This window comes from Brassica oleracea, chromosome C3, assembly GCF_000695525.1.
Source record: "Brassica oleracea var. oleracea cultivar TO1000 chromosome C3, BOL, whole genome shotgun sequence".
NCBI classification, from domain to species: Eukaryota; Viridiplantae; Streptophyta; class Magnoliopsida; order Brassicales; family Brassicaceae; genus Brassica; species Brassica oleracea.
Genome location: NC_027750.1, coordinates 17,212,697 through 17,233,037, shown reverse-complemented (window position 1 = coordinate 17,233,037; position 20,341 = coordinate 17,212,697). Strand labels below are relative to the sequence as shown.

The 20,341-nt window shown below is 35.3% G+C and overlaps 3 protein-coding genes across 3 annotated transcripts; all 3 read right to left on the bottom strand.

The window, feature by feature from the left end:
* Nucleotides 1-39: 39 nt before the first annotated feature.
* On the bottom strand, nucleotides 40-5,489 carry LOC106330003 (B3 domain-containing protein REM13). Its single transcript, XM_013768577.1, has 12 exons — nucleotides 5,323-5,489; nucleotides 5,085-5,237; nucleotides 5,025-5,049; nucleotides 4,724-4,827; nucleotides 4,411-4,632; nucleotides 3,924-4,332; nucleotides 3,695-3,816; nucleotides 2,816-3,295; nucleotides 2,286-2,735; nucleotides 1,790-2,170; nucleotides 1,447-1,692; nucleotides 40-741 (listed from the first exon to the last, which is right to left on the bottom strand). Exons 1-12 carry the CDS (start codon nucleotides 5,452-5,454, stop codon nucleotides 256-258), a joined length of 3,210 nt encoding a protein of 1,069 aa, XP_013624031.1. The 5' UTR covers nucleotides 5,455-5,489; the 3' UTR covers nucleotides 40-255.
* Nucleotides 5,490-7,857: 2,368 nt separating this feature from the next.
* Nucleotides 7,858-12,950, bottom strand: LOC106334718 (B3 domain-containing protein REM-like 1). The gene is made up of 12 exons (XM_013773056.1): nucleotides 12,660-12,950; nucleotides 12,496-12,576; nucleotides 12,285-12,397; nucleotides 11,748-11,879; nucleotides 11,187-11,663; nucleotides 10,502-11,096; nucleotides 10,258-10,326; nucleotides 10,055-10,173; nucleotides 9,386-9,508; nucleotides 8,819-9,295; nucleotides 8,308-8,736; nucleotides 7,858-8,215 (listed from the first exon to the last, which is right to left on the bottom strand). Exons 1-12 carry the CDS (start codon nucleotides 12,733-12,735, stop codon nucleotides 7,952-7,954), a joined length of 2,955 nt encoding a protein of 984 aa, XP_013628510.1. The 5' UTR covers nucleotides 12,736-12,950; the 3' UTR covers nucleotides 7,858-7,951.
* A 3,140-nt stretch (nucleotides 12,951-16,090) lies between these two features.
* LOC106333332 (21 kDa protein-like) lies at nucleotides 16,091-16,864 on the bottom strand. Its single transcript, XM_013771790.1, has one exon. It carries the CDS (start codon nucleotides 16,831-16,833, stop codon nucleotides 16,210-16,212), a length of 624 nt encoding a protein of 207 aa, XP_013627244.1. The 5' UTR covers nucleotides 16,834-16,864; the 3' UTR covers nucleotides 16,091-16,209.
* Nucleotides 16,865-20,341: the final 3,477 nt, after the last annotated feature.

Below are 20,341 nucleotides of genomic sequence, written 5' to 3'. Positions count from 1 at the left end.
AAAAGCTTACAATAAATAATTCAAATCTCGCATGAAACAAATATTCGACGAATGACCGAACTCTGTTTATCCAACAAACTCATTTTAGTTCCCACAGTGATACCATGTAGATCCGAGAAGGGTTTGGGAACAAACTGCAATTAAGATTTTATCAAAACAAAAAAATCAAACTCAATAGAATGGAAAAAGGCAATTGGCTCTGAGTGATGAAACTAAAAGCCAAATCTGTTTTAAGATTTTATGACATTGTAAGGTTTAAGAGTTAAGTGTCACAAATCTGTTTCGGGATGGTGAAGATGAAGCTTTCCATATTGATATACGCATCTTGAGTCTTTTCTCATCTTGGTTGCTCTCTTCATCGCTGTCAGATTCTGTGGAAAGGGACTCTATTTCATCAGCTTCTGAGCCCTCATCTTCTTTGGATTCTCTGTGGGAGGGAGACTTACGTAGAACCAGTGTTCCTCCTCTTTCGATGAGTTTGAAAGTGAAGATATCTCCCGCCTTGAGTCCATTGGCACTACAGAAACTTCTCCACCCTCGTGTGATGTAACTTTTTCCACATTGTCTTTGTTTTAAAGCTGAAGTCCATGATCTACCTTTTTCATTCATCAGAACAATATCTCCACATCTTGTCTTTAGACCATTTGCCCTCACAAACTCTTTGGAAGATTCTGAAAATTCAATACAATAAAAAGCAACTCCACTTTCACTGAGCACTGAAAAGGATATGGAAGGGCCATGTTATCCTCTGACTCTCTCGGGGCAATAGGCAAGAAGGAAAGGGAAAGGCGGATCTGCACAAGCATCTCGGACATCAAGTGTAGTAGCTCCTCCGGTAGCAGAGACCAGTCTGGCATGGACAATGTATGCTTTTCCATTGCAGATTGTACCATTTTTGTTGAAGAAGACTGAGGCAGCTGCGATTTTAAAACATACGACAAAAATAACAGTTTTGTAAACCCGAACTGAAACTGAAACATTAACAGAGCAGATCATCGCATAAACAGGACTATATGTCTATATCTGAACTGAGACCACAATAACAGACTTTAACCAATCAAAAAGTTGTAACAGTCACCTCTGAGCGAGTAATATAAAGATCCAACTCACCGAAGTTGTAACAGTCTTCTTATATGTCTTAGTCAAGAGTTAGAGAGAGACAGAACACAACTCAACGAAGTTGATCTCTTGAGTTCTTCCCCTTTGGATCAGTTTTTCTGAAGCAACATGCAAACACAAACACAAAGCCAAACCCAGCTCTCAGTTAGCTTCTTCTCAGAGAGGCAAACAAATATATAATAAGGACAAATAGAAAGTACCAAGTGGCCGTGGAAGCCAGGAAGAAGAGGCTTGAAGACTACTATCACTATTCGTCGAGCTTCTTCTTTTTGGTTGGTTCAAATCTACTAAGGGATCTTCAATTTAAATCCTGTTTTTTATTTATTAGCCTCCTGAGAACAATACTTTAAGTACAGGAGCTGTTTCGTCTTGCTCTTTAATGCACTCCAAAGTGAAAGATTCTCCTAATTTGACGCCATTAGCTTCACAAAACTCACCCCAACCACTTTCCACAGCAACAATTCCTTCTCTTGACAGTAGATATGCCGACAATTCTACTTCATTTTCATCCAAAAGAGTTATCTTCCCATGTTTGTTGATGCCATTAGCCTTCAAGAACTGACTAGGAAGAATCTGCAACAATAGTTGAACAAAGACATCTCATTACCAATATAAAATTCAAGACAAACTATATTCACCTCTGAAACAAATATTGTTTGCATCGACTTACCAGCACACAGGCTTTGACATCTTCATGTTTTAGTGTTAACGTCACGAACCGGGCATGGATTTCTGAAGATGAATCTCTCGTTCTTGATTCTGTGTCTTCCATGTAAATGGACTCTTTCTTGTTAGCTTTTGAACTCTCAGACTCCGTACGGAGAAACCTGATCATAGGAGTCTCATCTTCCCAGATTGACTCCAATGTAACGGATTCTCCTGCCTTAAACTCGTTTTCTTTAGCAAAAGCTGTCCAGCCTTTTCCCAACTTCATTCTTCCGTCTCCTTCCTGTATAAGATTTGCCATCCACTTTGTATCATCTTTTCCCAACAGATATATCACTCCAGGCTTGTCCATGCAACTCTTCCTCAAGAATGGTATTGGAAGACGCTGAAAAAAGATTTGAAAGGAAAATAAAATAATATACAAACTTCTTGATAAACCATTAAGAGTACAATAGAGAGAAACTGACTGTTTGAGGCAAGAGTTGATTGTGTGAACTTACCATTCTGTTACATCGGAGACTGGTAGGGGTGATTGCTAATGTCAGGAATTGCTTTTGGCTCGATGTAGTTGAATCTCTCCCTCTCATGTTAATCTTTTCTCTTTCCCATGACCTTTTCTCCTCTTTGTCATTCTTATCTCTGATTCTCCGATCTATAGAAAGAGACTGTTTCTTGATAGTTTCTAAATACTCTTCTTCATTATTGTCACTCGTAGATTCTGCACAGCATAAACTAAAGAAAGGAGTTGCGTCTTCCCATATCAACTTGAGCGTGAATCCAGACTCTAGCCCATTTGCTTTGACAAAATCTTTCCAACCCTTTCCCAGTCTCATCAGTCCTTTCTTGTCCAGTAGAAGTCGTGTCAGCCACTTTGTACCATCTTTACCCAACAGATATATCTCCCCAGGCTTGTTGATTCCATTCTCCTTCACGAATAGCTTTGGAAGAGTCTGGAGATATTTGAAGAGAGGTCAAATAAAATGCATCATAACCAATAATGGCAGAATCAAGCGTGGGTTTCGATACTCACCAATTTATCAAGTGTGGCATAATCAGGTGGGAGGGTAAATGTTATGAATCGCTTATAACATGGTGAATATGATGAATATGACACAGGTCTTTGCTCCGGTTTACTCTTCTTCTTTTCTTCTATGTCCATTAATGTCTCTTCTTCATTTCTCTCCCTTTCTATCTCCTCTTCCTCATTGCTAACTTCTGTGGAATGAGCTTCAAAACAATCTTTTTGGCTTCTACTATCGATGGACACCATAGGGCAGAAACTGAGCACAGGAGTTTCCTCGTTTCCCACTAGTTTAAACGTAAAGAAACCTCCTGCTTCTAGACCGTTTTTGTCACAGAAACTTCTCCAACCCGGGCTTATGTAGAAAATATCAGAAGATTCGTTGAAGCTCAGATCCATTGCCCATGATCTTCCCCCACCATCTATTAAAACAATCTTGCGGCATTTTCTTGTAAGACCATTTGAGCTTGTAAAATATCGTGGAAGATACTGCAAACACCAGATTAACATCACGGGTCAGATCTCATGAATTTTTATTTAGTTTTACGACTAACAACCTTAACAATAATATAGGAAACATTAACATGAATAATTCAATATGCATGCATGAAAGTAGGCAAATAAGACAAGTAAAAGCAGTTCAAATGAAATCAAACTAGACCAAGCAGAGTCAAAGTAAATGACCATGAATCAAATCCAACTTGAAGTTAAAATACCTAAGACATTTTGTGTCAGAGAGAACCAAAAAAAATTGCGATTTAACCATGACATCACTTGAACAAATTTGTTTCCAAACGGAATTAGACTACACCTAATGTGCAGCACTAGAGACAGCATGCACAAGCTATTAGTATGAGATTTTGGTAAATGGAGAAGTAAAGTAAATACCAGTGTATCTGTGTCTAGACTCGAATCCGTGACAAAGGCCACAAAACATGAGTTGTCCAATGAAGAAGAAGCCGCATCTGTTCCATGACTGTCCGTCTTTACTTTCTTGTTTGTAGGAACCTCTATACCAGAAACATCCCGCATGTTACAACCTCATGATATACTGATACTATATATATAACAGAATGGATTCATATATAACAACAGAATACAAGAGAAGTAAAAATACCCTCAAACTCACCAACATCTCTCCCTCCGCAATGAATCTTTTCTCTTTCCCATGACCTTTTCTCCTCTTTGTTATTCTTACGTTTGCCGGGCTTGTCTCTAATTCTCCTATCTATTGAAAGAGACTGTTTCTTGATAGATTCTAAACACTCTTCTTCATCTTTGTTACACGCTGATTCTGGACAGCATAAACTAAACGAAGGAGTTGTGTCTTCCCACATCAACTTGAGCGTGAATCCTGTCTCTAGCCCATTTGCTTTGACAAATTCTTTCCAACCCTTTCCGAAACTCATTATTCCTTTCTTGTCAAGTAGAAGGGTGATCGGCCACTTTGTACCATCTTTACCCAACACACATATCTCCGCAGGCGTGCTGATGCCATTCTCCTTGACGAATAGATTTGGAAGAGTCTGAACATATTTGAACAGAGGTCAAATAAAATGCATCATAATGACAGAATCAAGAGTTGTTTATTATTGATGACTTACCAATCTACAAAGTGTGGAATATTCAGGCGGGAGCGTAAACGTTACGAATCGCTTATGACATGGTGAATATGATGAATATGACACAGGTCTTTGCTTCGGCTTAAGCTTCTTCTTTATTAATGACTCGTCTTCTTCCCTCTCTCTTTCCATGTTCTCATTGCTAAGTTGTGCGGAATGAGCTTCAGAACAGTTTCTTGTAAGAGCATTTGAGCTTGTAAAATGCTGTGGAAGACACCATATAAACACAAGGATATATCACCAGATTGTGCGAAAGGTATTATTATAATGAGATTTGCAGAAGTAAAGTAAATACCAGTGTATCAGTGTGTAGACTCGAATCTGTGAGAAAGGCCTTAAAACAAGAATCCGCTTCAGTTTCATAAATGTTGGTCTTCACTTTCTTGTTTAAAGGAACCTCTGTATCAAAAACATTCAGCATGTTAATAATTTCATAATATACCACTATTATATGGATTCAAACTCATCTGTTCTCGGATTCTTTCTAAACAAAAATCTACCTGCTGCTTTAGAAGAAACAACAACCGATCACCCAAATTGACATCTTCCTCAATTAAATTATTGATTCTTTTTTTCAGAGGCAGAAGAACACTTACCATCATCATCATCAATGTTTAATGTCTCGGATCTGAGAGAAACTGGGTCCTAGATCAGAAACATGGAAGACTAGCGACGGCGAAGTCTCCCCAGCCATCATTAAGTATCCGACCCACTTTCCAGGTTATGTCGAGGGAGGAGTCCGATTTGAGCTCCGCAGTAGTCGTCTCCAAGTCCTTGATATAATTCGAGAAGAAGTCTGACGGAATCGTCTACACAAACAAACATTAAGAGAAAAAGGATATGATTATTTTATCAATTAGAAACTGATCGAAGAATGAAGAAAACGTAGTTTACGAGTTGAGTTTGAAAGCCAGGAAGAAGAGTGTGGAAGAACTGCGGGCGGCTAAGAAGCGTTGTTGATTTCGCCATTTTGATTGATTTGTCCAAGCACACGGAAGGAACAGAACGACTCGCGTAACATATCATTCAGAGAATGACTGACCTGTATTTGGGCTCGGCAAATATCCCAACTGAAACCCAATATGATTTAACGGAATCTAATCTTTTAGGAAAAAAGTTTCCTACCTACACAAACTATAGAATAATGTAATTCAAAACCGAAAAACTGCATAAAAAACTATCAAGTTGACCAAAATTTGCACTTTAAACTTTGGAGTTCAATTGCTAACATTTTAAGTTTCAATGACATATTAAACATCGAAACTAACTTACTTGTTGCATACGTCAAAATTGTAATCGGTTACTGTTCATTAGAAGGTAAAACCGGTGATGTGACGGTTTTTTTTTTTAATTAATAAAAACAAATAAAATTCAATATAAATTCTAAAAATTGATACAAATTCAGAAAAAAACAAGAAAAAAAAATATTATAAATTCAAAAATTTATGACAAAAATAAAAAGAAATTGTAAAAATCGACTAAAATTAAGAAAAATAATAAAAACAAAAATCAAAAAAAAAATCAAAAAATAAAAATGAAAATAATAAATTGTATAAATCGATAAAAATAGAAAAAAAAAGGTAATTTATAAAAATCTGAAAAAAATAAAAAATTGAAAATGAAAAGTACTTGAAACTGAACTTCTTTGTTTGTTAGGTAGGCATTTAAGCGTTTGGGTGTCTGGGTTCGGATCCTTCGGATCCTAGAGATTTGGACTCAACAAGGCATTTGAAATATTCGGTTCGGGTTTGACATGAGGTGATGGTGGCAAATTTAATCATATCACCTCATGTCGAACCCGAACCGAAAATTTTCAAATGCCTTGTTGGGTCCAAATCTTTAGGATCCGAAGGATCCAAAACTGATAATTAATAAATATAAAAAATATGTATAAATTCAAAAAATAATAATAAAAATAAAAATAAATTGTTAAAATTGATTAAAAATTAAGAAAAAAAAATATGGAAAAATAAAACCATGTGGCAAAAATTGGCAAAAACCATGAAGTTGGAAAAAGTTTATATTTTCAAGTGCATTGTTGAGTTCAAATCTCTAGGATCCGAACCCGGACACCCAAACGCTCAAATGCCTACCTAACAAACAAAGAGGTTCAGTTTCAAGTACTTTTCATTTTCAATTTTTTATTTGTTTCCAGATTCTTATAAATTTCCTATTTTTTCTATTTTTTATCGATTTATACAATTTATTATTTTCATTTTTATTTTTATTTTTTGAATTATTTTTATTTTTTATTTTTGTTTTTATTATTTTTCTTAATTTTAGTCGATTTTTACAATTTCTTTTTATTTTTGTTATAAATTTTTGAATTCATATCTTTTTTATGAATTTTATTTTATGTTTTCTGAATTTGTATCAATTTGTAGAATTTATATTGAATTTATATTTTATTTTATTTGTTTTTATTAATTAAAATTATTTTTTTTTAAAAGTAAACCGTCATGTTACCTGTTTTACCTGCTAATGAACAGTAATCGGTCACAATTTTGACTTCTACAATAACTAAGTTAGTTTCGATGTTTAATATGTTATTGAAAGAAGTTTATTTTAAGTGTTAGCAATAGAACTCCAAATTTTAAAGTGCAAATTTTAAAGTTTCCCTATTCAAAACCATCCAAACTATTAAAATGTCGGACAACATCAACTCCTGAAAATATGTGGAATTCATCATTTGGGGTGTAATCAGATCTACTTAAAATGTTTTGGTGCCCGGTCGAATTTTTTAAAGTTACGAGAGATTGAGATTCAGGTACGGCGGAGATGAAGGACATGAGACCGGCATGGCTGAAGAATCTAGCGACGAAGTCGGTTGCGTGGCCCTGAGTGTCCGCAGTTTCTATCCATTGAATACAAGATTTAGATTATTCCTTTGCTGAGTTATGAGATTATTAAAACTTTAGTTCTCTGCCACATGGTCTACTAATTTGTTGCTGATGTATGAGATAATCGAAGGAAAAAATAGATTTGCTTCTTTTTTGTTGAACAACGCAGAAGAAGAAGAAGATTTGCTTTTGGAACATATGATATTTTCACACAAAAAAAAATCAAATAGGCTAACAGTCGGGTCACTTTTATTAATCGGATTCAGGATTGGGCGGGTTCACATTCAACTTTTACAAATTCGATTGGGCCCCAAAACATTTTGAGTAGATCTAATTACACCCCAAATGATGAATTCGACATATTTCAAAGAGTCGATATTGTTATGACACATTTAGTTTGGATGGTTTTGAAACACATTACCCTATAGTTCCTGTAGCTATAAAACTTTTTATGGCTTGGTTTGGTTTTGGACCTTTTGGTTAAATTTGGGTTTTCAGTTTTCTTAACAATAGTTTTCTTTTAATTACCAGCGTTAGCCTCGATCAAGAATTTTGTAAATCTCATGTGTGACATAAGGTGCAACAGGTTAAAGGACATTGCTAGAAAGCTACCTGTTAAATGATATATTTAGAATCTGTCTGTGATGATATCCATAGAAACATTTTGAATAAAAGCTTACTAATTAACATTTATGTATATGGTATCCGTAGTTGGAGTAGAACTTGAAAACTTGGTCTGCGTCTTGTGTGGGAATGAGTTCCAAAACGAAAGACTCTCCTACCATCACCCCATTAGCCTCACAGAAACCTTTCCATCCATTCTCCAAAGCGATTGTTCCATCTTTTGACAATAAATATGCAAACCACTTCATCCCACTTCTACCCAACAGAGTTATCTTTCCAGGGTTCATGATGCCATTAGTCCTCATGAATTGACTCGGAAGTTGCTGTGAGATATGTTAATAATATACCAATTAGAATTGAAGACAGAAACTAACTACCCCACCTCTAAAGCTAGAGTCTCGTTTGATGGGCTTACCAGTTTACAGTCTCTGACACCTTCAGGTGTAAGTGTTAATATCACGATTCGGTTTTGGAATGCTGAAGATGAATATCTTCTTTTCTCCAACTCCCATGAACTACTCCCTTCTCTCCTGTTCTCTGCTTTCCTGGTCTTGTTTCCGCTGCTAGATCCCGACTGTTTTGAAACCTCGATATCATTGCTAGACTCCACACGGAGCAAACTGAGCACCGGAGTTGCGTTTTCCCAAATTGACTCCAACGTAATGGAGTCACCTGTCTTTAAGCCATTTGCTTTAGCAAAATCTTTCCACCCTTTTCCCAAGCTCATTCTACCTCTTTTTTCCAGAAGAAGACTAACCAGCCACTTAACACCATCTTTACCCAGTAGAGTTATTTCTCCAGGCTTGTTCATGCTGTTATCCGTCATAAATTCCAATGGAAGACGCTAGAAAAAGATTTGAACAGAGAACTAAAGCATGCCATTTCGTTATGCAGTAAAACCAACAAGAAATGATTGATGAACTCACCAGTCTACCATGTTTGAGACTGTCAGGTGTGATTGTTAGTGTCAGACATCGGTTTTGGCTTAGTACAGTTGAATCTCTCCATATCAGAAGATTTGTCTCTCTCTCCCATGAGCTGCTCTCCTTTTTCCTGTTTTCATCATCTTTGCTGATCTCTTTTTCGCAGCTAAGGACTATGGGAAGAGGCTCTTTCTCGATTGTTTCTGAACATTCACCTCCTTCTCTACTGTCAATGCTGCACTCCGGAGGGCACAAACTGAGAACAGGAGTTGCGTCTTCCCAATTCAACTTGAGCGTGAAGGATTCACCTGTCTTTAAACCGTTTGCTTTAACAAAACTTTTCCAACCGTCGCCCAAAGTCATTCTTCCTCTGCTTTCCAGGAGAAGATTTGCCAGCCACTTTGAACCGTCTTTACCTAACAGATATATCTTCCCAGGCTTGTTTATGCCATTCTCCCTTGTGAATTGCATTGGAAGACGCTGTAGAGGTTTGAACAAGCGTCAAAACCGACAAGAATAGACTAGAGAAAAACTAGCCCTCTGAATCAGAAGTTGTTATGACGATCTTACCAGTCTACAATTCCTGACATCAACAGGTGCAAGTGTGAATGTTGCTAATTGTTTCTCGCTTGACAAATATGATGAAACTATCTGTGTCCGACTATTTGAGCTTGTAAAATCTTGTGGAAGATGCTGCATATACCAGCAGTTTAAGACAAGGGTCAGATAAAGTCATTCAAGACTGATCAACATAAGGGTTAAGATCAAAATCCCTCAATACAATGACACACTCTAGTTAGGCTTCTAGATGAAACACGTTAAGAGGGGGAAATAAACCAAAACAAACAAACAAAACAACATCAAAAGGAATTTTGGTTTACTTACAGAAAATTTACTTCCAAACTATTAATGAAACTGAAGTAAACTGACAAAATGCATATAGTTATATAAGATGTAACAATTAAATTGTTGCTGAACTAGTCTATCAAACCAAAATACCATCCTGGGAGAAACTGTTCACTTGAGAGACCGATTTGCAAATCAGCATGGAAAAGGGGTTCAGGCATTTTAAGCATTTCCTCATGTGACCAAGCTAGTTTTTCTAGTTTGACGTTTCATGACAAATCAAAACTGAAATGCCTACCACTAGAAGAACAGTTCAATTAGCTATCAGTATGCATAAACTTCAGCATGAGATTTAAGTTAATGAAGGAGTAAAGTAAACTGAATAATAATCACCGGTGCATCCGTGTGTAGATTAGAAGCTGTGACATGGGCTACAAAACAAGAGCGTTCTGGTGAAGAATCTGCTTCTGTTCCCGGGTTGTTCTTCTTCGCCTTCTTCTTTCTTGGAAGCTCTGTAGAAACACCCCACCAAAGCAATTAGCCTTAGAATTATCCAGATATGGGACTACAATGAAATGGAGGAGAAATAGATATACCAATGTTGTACTGATCATCTCCATCATATAATGAAAAGCCTGTTTCTTTTCTTACTATTGAAATGCTACCTGTATCAGAAAAACCCTAAAACTGTTTACCATTCACAATAACGTCTGCCAGAAACAGCTTCAATTGTCAGTTCTTAAGTTATAGCTTTCAGTTAACATATTACTCTTAAAACTTTAACTAAAACAACTCTCCACATTAACTTGTGTTTGAAAGATAAATATAATCTGATCTTACCAATGTTTTCCTGATCACTGTTGCTGCTTGGAGATAGCACGTTTTGAATCTCAGAGAATCTAGGTCCTAAATCTGAGACTTGGAACATCATATCTCTTTCATCTCTGAAAACAACAATTTCGCCAATTTGATAATCATGAGCACCATAACGAACTATTTCAGGTGAAACTGTTGATGTCTCAAATCGGTTTTGGTTCACTAAAGATGAATCTAGCCTTGTAAGAGGGTATATTCTGCTCTCTTCTCTGTTGCTCTCTAGTTTCCTGGTCTTGTTTCCACTGCTAGGTTCTGTGAAAGCAGACTCCTTCTCTCTTGCTTTTGAGCACTCACCTTGCTGCCTTCTATCATCTGTTGACTCTATGTGGAGCAACCTGAGCACAGGAGTTGAGTCTTCCCATATTGACTCCAGCGTGATGGAGTCACCAGTCTTTAAGCCGTTTGCCTTAGCAAAGTCTTTCCATCCCTTTCCCAAACACATTCGCCCCCTTCTTTCTAGTAGAAGACTTGCCAGCCACTTTGCACCATCTTTACCCAAGAGAGTTATATCCCCAGGCCTGTTCATGCTATTTTCCGTCATGAATTCCAATGGAAGACGCTACAAAAGATGTAAACGAAGAATCTAATTTAAGAAAAATACCCTTCTGTTATGCGATGTTATTAACCAAGAATTGATTGATGAATTTACCAGTCTACCATGTCTGAGACTGTCTGGTGTAATTGTTAATGTCAGGAATCGGTTTTGGCTTGCTGAACTTGAATCTCTCGATCGCAGATGATTCTTCTCTCTCTCCCATGAACTGCTCTCATCTTTCCTGTTGTCATATTTGATAACTTCGGTTCCGTTGCTAGGTTTTATGGGAAGAGACTCATTCTCGCTTGCTTCTGAACACTCTCCGTCTGCTCTAATGCCAACGCTATGATGATCTGTAGGGCATAAACTGAGAACAGGAGTTGTGTCTTCCCAATTCAACTCCAGTGTGTAGGATTCACCGATCTTTAAGCCGTTAGCTTTAACAAATGATTTCCAGCCGTCTCCCACAGTCATTCTTCCTCTGCTTTCCTGGAGAAGGTTTGCCAGCCACTTTGAACCATCGTTACCCAACAGATATATTTTGCCAGGCTTATTGATGCCATTCTCCCTCGAGAATTGCATTGGAAGACGCTGTAGAGAATCGAACAAGGCGTCAGAACCAATAAAGAGAAACCTGACCCTTTTGAATCAAGAATTGGTATGACTAATCTTTACCAGTCTACAATGTCTGACATCAACAGGTGCTAGTGTAAATGTTACGAATCGTGTCCCCATTGACGATATTATCCGTTTCGGACTACATTTCCCTTTAAGACCACCTAAGCTTGTGAAATCTTGTGTAAGAAACTGTAACCACAAAAATAACGCGAGTCATATCAAATGAACTGGTAAGTAGACTAAGTTAAAAGTAGGAAAAATAATCCAAATCAAATCAAACAAAAGTATAATGAAAGATGGTTTTACTTCAGCAAAGTTTCTCCCAGACCACACTGAAATAAACCCGACAAAACACACATCTTCAAACTGAAGTTGACTAACAAAGGAAACCAAAATGAGTAATGATTAATGCCTAGAAGACACTGGTCACTCTGGATAAATTTTCATATCACTTTTGAACATAAAAAGTTTGAGTCTTTTGCAAGACCAAGCTGCAAAAGACTCAGTCAAGTTTCATGACTAACAAAAACTTTAAAATGTGTCTACCTATAGAAGCAACAACTCAATTAGCTAATGAGAATAACGAAAACGCACCACCGGTGTATATGTGTGTAGACTCGAAGCTGTGGTGGCATCGGCAACAATGCAAGAATGCCTTGATGAAGAACCTTTTTCAGTTTCTGGATAGTTTCTCTTTCTTGGAAGCTCTGTATCAGAGAATATATGCTTTTATTTTTAAATTGAAATAAATCTCACCGGAGCTAACAAAAACAAGAGAGAGAGAGAGAGAGAGAGAGAGAGAGACCGTCGTTGTCCTGGTTATCACCATGATTTGATGAAAAGCCTGCTTCTGGTCTTGCGTAAGGATGCTTCTTGTTCATTGAACCTGTATTAGAAAGAAACAGTTTTCCCTCAGCTTCAAAGTTGCAGTCTTTCTTAGTTTAATTAAGATCACGAGATCGATCATACCGATGCTGTCCTGACCATTGTTGCTGCTTGGAGTCTCTACGTCTCTGTGTCCTACATCTGAGACCTGGAACATCATGTTTCAAAAACGAAGAAACTCGCCGCCAGAGACTTTAGCTCCGTTGTCTCCTTCTCAACCCTAGAAATTTTCTCAAATCAACACAACTTTCTTCTGCTGCCTCTCCAAGATTTGTTCTTTTCAGAGAATGAGTAATTCGCCATCATCGAAAGTTGAATTCTCAAAGAGCAAGGTTAACCCATTTGAGTGGTAATTTGCAATTTTTTTTTCTAATTTTTTTTTAGCCAATTCTCAATTTTTTTTTAATTTTTTTTTAACACTTTAGCCAATTCTCATAAATAACATTTCGATGGCATTGTTGCATATGGACCGCGGTCCTGGTGTAGCATCCTTGTTTCGGAGTCTGAGTTGGATCAGTCCAAAAATGCATATTTAGTTGGACTGATCAGACGAGCCAGACAAGTTTGACATGTCTTCTGGATAGTAATGATCGGGTTCAGACAATATTGTAGAGTCCGGACATAGCAATTAAGCTTGTCGGACTAAGTTGGTCGGGTTTCAAGGCGATTAGACTTGTCTTCCAAGATCAGTTAGTCAGTGTAGAGACTGACTGATATACGTTATGGCAGGAATGGATACCGAGATAAGTGCATTCTGATACGCCAAGTAAAATAGCAAAAGCAGTTACTAAGCGGTTACCGAGCAGTTATCAAGACGGTTACCAGAGCAGTTCCAAAGCAGTTATTGGATGCTTAACCGACAGGGACGGTCGAGTCCATAAACTGCTAAGGCGGTTATAGAGTAGTTGGGAGTTAATGAGAAACTGTCGAGGACAGTTATAGACTAGATGGGATGCGCGGGAGCAGTTATGGAAAGAGACGGTTTTGGAGAGGAACCCGTCCGACAGCACTCTTAATCTGATTTTCGCAGACAGAAAGGGGGATCGCGGATTTCTAGACAAATAGAACATAAAGATAAATATAGAGAGAAGAACCGAGAGAAAAGGGGGAGAAACTGATCGAGAGAGACCGAGTTCGTGGAGAAGGACTGATCGGGTTCTAGTCTGGCTGTCCAAGTGTCGAGCGATGGGGTTGGCGGCTTAGTCTGAGTCGTGTAAGGCGGGCCGCGTATTGAGCGATGGTGCACTGAAGCGTACGGCGGTTGGGATTACAGTGTACTGATCGCAAGCCCAGTATGATAACTCCGATCGGGTCCGTTTCCAATGGGAGGATCGTCGGGATCGCATCTGTTGGACTTACAAGGTGCTGGCGGTTACGATCGGTACATGTGGTTTGGGTTTGATCGCGAGGCAATGGGGTTTGGAGTAAGAGTATCTCCAATTCCACTCTATTTTCACTATAAAATAAAGTTTAGAGTAAAATTGTTCCAATGATATTCTATTTTCACTCTATAATAGAGTAAAAATGAATTTACGCTGTATATAAAATAATTCATTTATTTATTGTTAATAACTCTATTTTTCATTTTAGAATATAGTATCATTGGAGTATACTATATTTAAAAGAGAAAAAATAGAGTAAATCATTAAAATGGTCTAAGACACTATTTGATGGTTGACAACATCTTATTTTTGTTGATTTTCTCCTCTATTTCCAAATACTGAGATAGTCAAACTGAAAGAGATCGGAAAGCAAACTTATTTTGTAGCAGAACTAGCACACTTATTCATAAGTGAAATCTCGTTGTATGGTTTTAATGTACCTCTGATTTATGACCCTGAAACTATGTTTTATATCTAAACTCAGGATGCCTAATTGCATAATCCATCTGCTTAGCATCCTTCCTTGACACACACCCTGCTGAAAATGACATGGCACAACAATACATCGATGCAACGGCAGATCTAGAAAATATTTTGAGTAGGGGCAAAACTTATATTAATGTGTTAATAAATTTTTGTTTGATATTTTATTTAATAAGGATAAGATTTAGAAGAAAAACTAAACTAAATAATATAGTTGAGAAAAAAAATTAAACCGGAAGAAAAAGAAAAAGAATGAACCCATTAACAAAATAAAATGAAAAAAAAACCTGGATCATATTAAAGATTTAGGAGAATTTCATTATATAGTTTTCTTAAATGACCATAGTTTTTTTTTGTAGATTACACTCATATTATATTTGTTTTATTATATCATATTTGATTAGTTACTTGAAAGTTACGAATGTAACAGACTAAAATAATTTGTGTTAAAATAAAAGATAATAATGTTGATCAAAATTTTAATTTTAATGAGTAAATAAATTCGTTAATTTCTTTTGATTGGTGAAAAACAATTTGAAACTAATAAATAAGTTGTTTTTAACAATATTTGTTTTAATAAATGGTTTACTCTTACCAACCACTCTTTTAAGAATTTTTTTTTTGTAAATTAGTAGAAGATTAAAAAATAAAGAGACTCGAACTGAAATTAACATATTATATACCAATAAAAAAAAGAAAAAAAAATCTACAATAAATTGTATATTAATTTTCTTGTTATGTTAGCCATTTTATATTAAATTTTATTTTGATATATATGATATTTTTATGTTCTAACATACTTTTTTTAACTAATCTCTCTATTGTTAACTATTGAAAGAGCCAGCATATGTCTCAGATTAATTCTTGTTTTATGAGCTACATTTTATTGATTTTTATTTTATTTTGAAGGAAGTATGTTTTGGAAATCTTAATATTTCAAAATATTAAATTAATTGGTGATTTGATATATTTTATTGATGATTTAAGTTCATCACAAAGATTTTCAATATTATGTAGCTTCAAATTTCAAAATCCAATGTGATTTCAATTATTATAGCCTTTATTCTTAAAATTTTGGTGGAATCTCAATTTTATCATAAGTTTGACAAAAATATATATTCAATTTTACCCTTGAGTTTTTTTATAAATACCTTAAATTTATGGTAAAAATAAATTAAATTTTCTAAATTACTTATAAAATTTTAAGAACAAATTGTAAAATATTTATAGAAGTTTATAAACTCAACCCACCCACTAAATACTAAATCCTAAACAATAACCGCTAAACCGAAATGTTATAGTATTTTAATTAAATTTATTTTTTGAAAAGTGATAGCCAACTTAGAATATTTTAAGCAATTTCTTTAAAAAGTTTTGTATCCTTTAAAAATTATTTATTTATTATGACTGCAATAAGTCAATAGACTAATTGTTGCAGTTTGCAATTAAAAAGTATGGCTGCAAAATTCTCAACCTATTAATCCTAGTCATATAAATAAGGTTGATGCATCAACAATTTAGCAATACAATTTGAATCAAGTAGAAATGAATTCTAAAATGTCATAAATTTTGAAAGATTGAGATATAAAAATTATGTATAAAATTATAGTTCATATTTTATATAATTATTTTCAAATAAACAGGTAAAAATCTAGTTATTGATTAAATTTTATGTATGATTAATTACGAGATCAAGAAGTGATATACAACATATTAATTAAGGCAAGAATGTCATTTATGATCAAAACACAAGCTGGTGGAGGCAACGGTCATGGACGTCTGGCTCTGTACCTAGCAGCAGCGTAGTGCTCGATGAAGGCGAGGGCATTGCTTGTGGTTTCTTCCACATTCTTCACCTTCCCTTTAATTGTTGCCTTCAACTTGCTCATCCTCCGCCCCGGGAACTGACTCACGCATGTCTCGGCGTCTGTAAGAGCTGTGCTTGTCCACGTCTGCAGGTTGTTTATGTGCCAGTCCAGATCTAATTGTCTCTTTCCGCCTCTCCTGTTGACTCTGTTCAGCTCCGCTATTGCTAGGCTCAGTTGGTCAACGCTGTCTCTGATTTGGGTCAAGCAGTCGTGTACCAACGCATAGTATTTAGGCCTTAGCGTCTCCAGGTTTGTTACCTCTTTTGACAAGAACGCCTTTGTGTACTTGGCTCGGTAGAGACTTGCTTTTAGTGCGAATCGGGCCAGGTCCTGTGGATTTTGCATAGCCCTTGAACGCACGTAACGAGACAGCGACCGGACGCACAGGTTTTGGTATAAGGTTGTTCGGCACCAAGAGTCCACGTAGGCCTTCGTGTTGTAGTCTTTTCTTGCTGCTACCGAGGAAAAGATGATGTGAGGAAGTAGGGAGAGTAACACGAGGATCAGTTTGTTGTTAGCTGCCATGGCGATGAGGAGAGACTATTTGTGAGCTTAGCTAATTATATGGGTAGATGGTATAACAATTACATGTCGTTGTGTATGTTTATAAATAGATATGTATGCATCAATTTGCATGGCACGTGAATGGATGTGGTCCATGAGCTGGAATGAGCTGGTTGTATGATCAATATAGCTATCATTTGAAGGAAAGTTATAAGAAGGCCGGTAAGCAAGTAGTACTATATAATATAGTATCTTCCTACTAGCTAGGCAGTTGACCGGGTTCCAGTTCCCAACGTGACTGGCATATATGGAACAGGATCTACGTTTTTATAGACATGGTTGTAAACTTCTAAACTTATAGTTATAGGTTGTAGACACACACGCGTTGTGGAGCGAGATACACGTGAAGTGAGGGTTCAAGTGTTGACCCAAAGAATGCGGCAGGGGAGAAGAAGGAAAGGGATAGATCGAAGCTCGAGGCCGACAAGATCCTTATTTAACTCTCTAAGCAAAGCTGCACAAACTTACATTCCATCTGAGATGATACCTATCCGACCACACATTTAAACTCCATGCGTGTCATCTCGATTCTCGGAGACACTATAGCTTTATAACCAACTAGATCATTTTTCCGCGCTACGCGCGGATAATATACTTTTATTTTTTTTCACATTTTATCACATGTAAATTATCATCTTAATTTAACATTAATTGTGTTTATTTGATCAATTGCAATTTACTATTTTTACTTTCATGGTAAATCTTTTGTATAAATGAGAAAATTTAGTTTTAAAATTCTATTTCTCATTTTAAAATTTTAAAATTTTATTTATATTAATCTCAAATAAGTTACTATTATATGAAATGAAAAAGAGTAACCTGACTTTCACAGTCAAATTAGGAAGACAGTTTGAATTACTTTTCTTTTATTATGTTTGGCAAACTTTACTTCTGTATAAGATTTGAAACATTTTAGGGATCAAAATTTCATATAAGAAAAACACATCAGAACAAAAAAATTTGTTCAATAATGCACCTGCATTTATTATTATTGTTTTACGTAAATTTTATAAAATCGATGATTGATAACCGTCTTAGAAGTGAAACCGTTTAAAATTTGTCTATGCATTATTAAATCGTAAAAATATTAAATTATAAAATAATATTAATATTTATTGGAAGTGATGTAATAATACTATTATTAGTGACCAATAATTTAAATATAGAAAAATTATTGATCTGTACTTTGATATTTCTTAGAAAAATTATTTATTCACCGACCAATAAAAGTCTGGGAGCTCATATTCATTAGTTGAAAAAAAAAGAAACAAAATAATAAGAATTCGCCGAATTATATTATGTTTTTAAAATAAAATAAAAAGTAAAATAAAAATAAAAAATAGTACAATTTTTTTTAACCATTGTTAACGCAGTCATCAAAACAATAAATCCTAAATCCTAAACATTAAACTCTAAAAACTAAACCTTAAATTTTTGGGTAAATTTTAAACCCATGAGTAAACCCTTAATCTTTGGGTAAACCCTAAATCTTTGAGTAAACTCTAAATCCTTGGGTAAACCCTAAACTATAGGGTAAATCCTAAATCCTAGGGTTTAGTGCTAAGATTTAGAGTTTTAATGACGGCATCTAGGATTTAGTGTTTAAGATTTACTGTTTAGTGTTTATGATTTAGAGTTTAGGATTTACCCAATGGTTTAGGGTTTAATGGTTAGACTTTAGGATTTAGTGTAATTTTATTGACAGCATTCATAATGTTTTTTAAAAAAAACTCATTTTTTGCAGCTAGTACTATTTTTTAATTTATTTTTACTTTTTATTTTATTATAAAAACACAATAAAACTTAGCAAATTTTTGTTATTTTGCTTTTTCTAAAAAAAATAAATATTATATGACATTCTATACTTGGCTGGTAAACCTATACCTTCTGGGGTAAACCAAAATAAAAACTTTTCTTAGAATGTGTAGATGTTGTTTTTGTAAATTTTTTCTAATATAATTTTGATAACATTATAGTAAATAAGTCTTATTTGGCGTTGGACTTCGGTAAATTGAAACACAATTATGGATAAACTGTTTTCTAATTAAATACAACGCATAATAGTGTATGAATTAAAATTTCTTTTGAAAAAATAAATTTAAATATATGGAATGAATAAACATTAGAAGCTGCAATTAGACATGAACTTCCTTCTTTAGAATTTTTGGAGAAACAAATGTATGTTATGATTTCCGAGAGAATTTTAATTTTAGCTTTTACCCCAAATTTGGTATTATTATTTAAATTTATCTTTAAGAGATAACCATTTTCATAAATACTTTAAATTTCCAAAAGCTAAAACTGACATTATAAATCATTTAAAAATGTTTAAAATCATTTATAAAATATTTATAAAGGTTCATAAATTCAAACCCAATCCTTAAATAATCTACTAAGGCAACATAAAACAAAAAAACTGATAATATACTTTTATCAGCCGTGACCATGACTGGAGCAACATTATGACCATGACTCTTTCTCTCTGTATCTTCAACAGTGCTCTGAAATCGTTTATCCTCAAAGATGATGTTATTGTCATCAGAAACATAGCTTGTGTGTGAACTCGATGAAGTCAAGCTTGACTGTTTCTTGAGCTAAACATCTTCTGAAGAGCTATCGTTGACATCATCTTTAATTGGCTGCTGCTTCGCTCTGCCTACTTTAGCAAAGGAATCACTCTGCCTCATCTCCAATGAGTTATCTCGAGAATGACCTCTCTTCCATGAAGCATTTTCTGATTGTTCATCAACATTTTTCTTAGAAAGCTCTGCCCTGGTAGTAGATTGATCTTCTTCTTCCCTATAAATGCTTCTTGGCATTTCTTCTTTAACAAAACCTCCGCTTTGCACATTTGAGCTACTATGTCTATGTGAAGGTTCGTTTCTTATATTATCATAAGAGGATGAGTGATGTTAGGAGTTTTCAAGACTCCTAAAACAAATGTTGTAGTATAAAAGATTGTCGAACCAGTTCTGAGGGATATCAAAGCACCGAGAATGCAAGTACTCACTTAATCTAAGTGCAACCAATGATTTAGATGAGTTTTAAACTACTACTAATACTAGAAAGCAATAACATAATGATACTTTCTTGACTAAGGGAAAAGAGAACTCATGGGCATAGGGATTAGACCTTGGGTGATCAAGTATCGAACTAAGGATGACAAATGATCAATCAAACTATCAACCTTAAGCCTAGACACAATTCTAAGCAAGCTCTATGTCTAGATGAATGCTCATTTGCTAACAGATCTCAAACATCAAATGTCTTTGGTTGAATAATATGAAAGCAATCATTACTAACAAGTCTATTAGCTATCTTAGCATCTTTAACAACAAATGTCTTTGGCAAAGTATACTAAAAGCCTAGGAGAGTTGTCTCAGGCATTTCATCAAACACCTTTTGGGTGGGAAATGTCTATTGATCAACTTTTGAGTGGCCAACTCAGAAGATGCATTAGGAATACTCT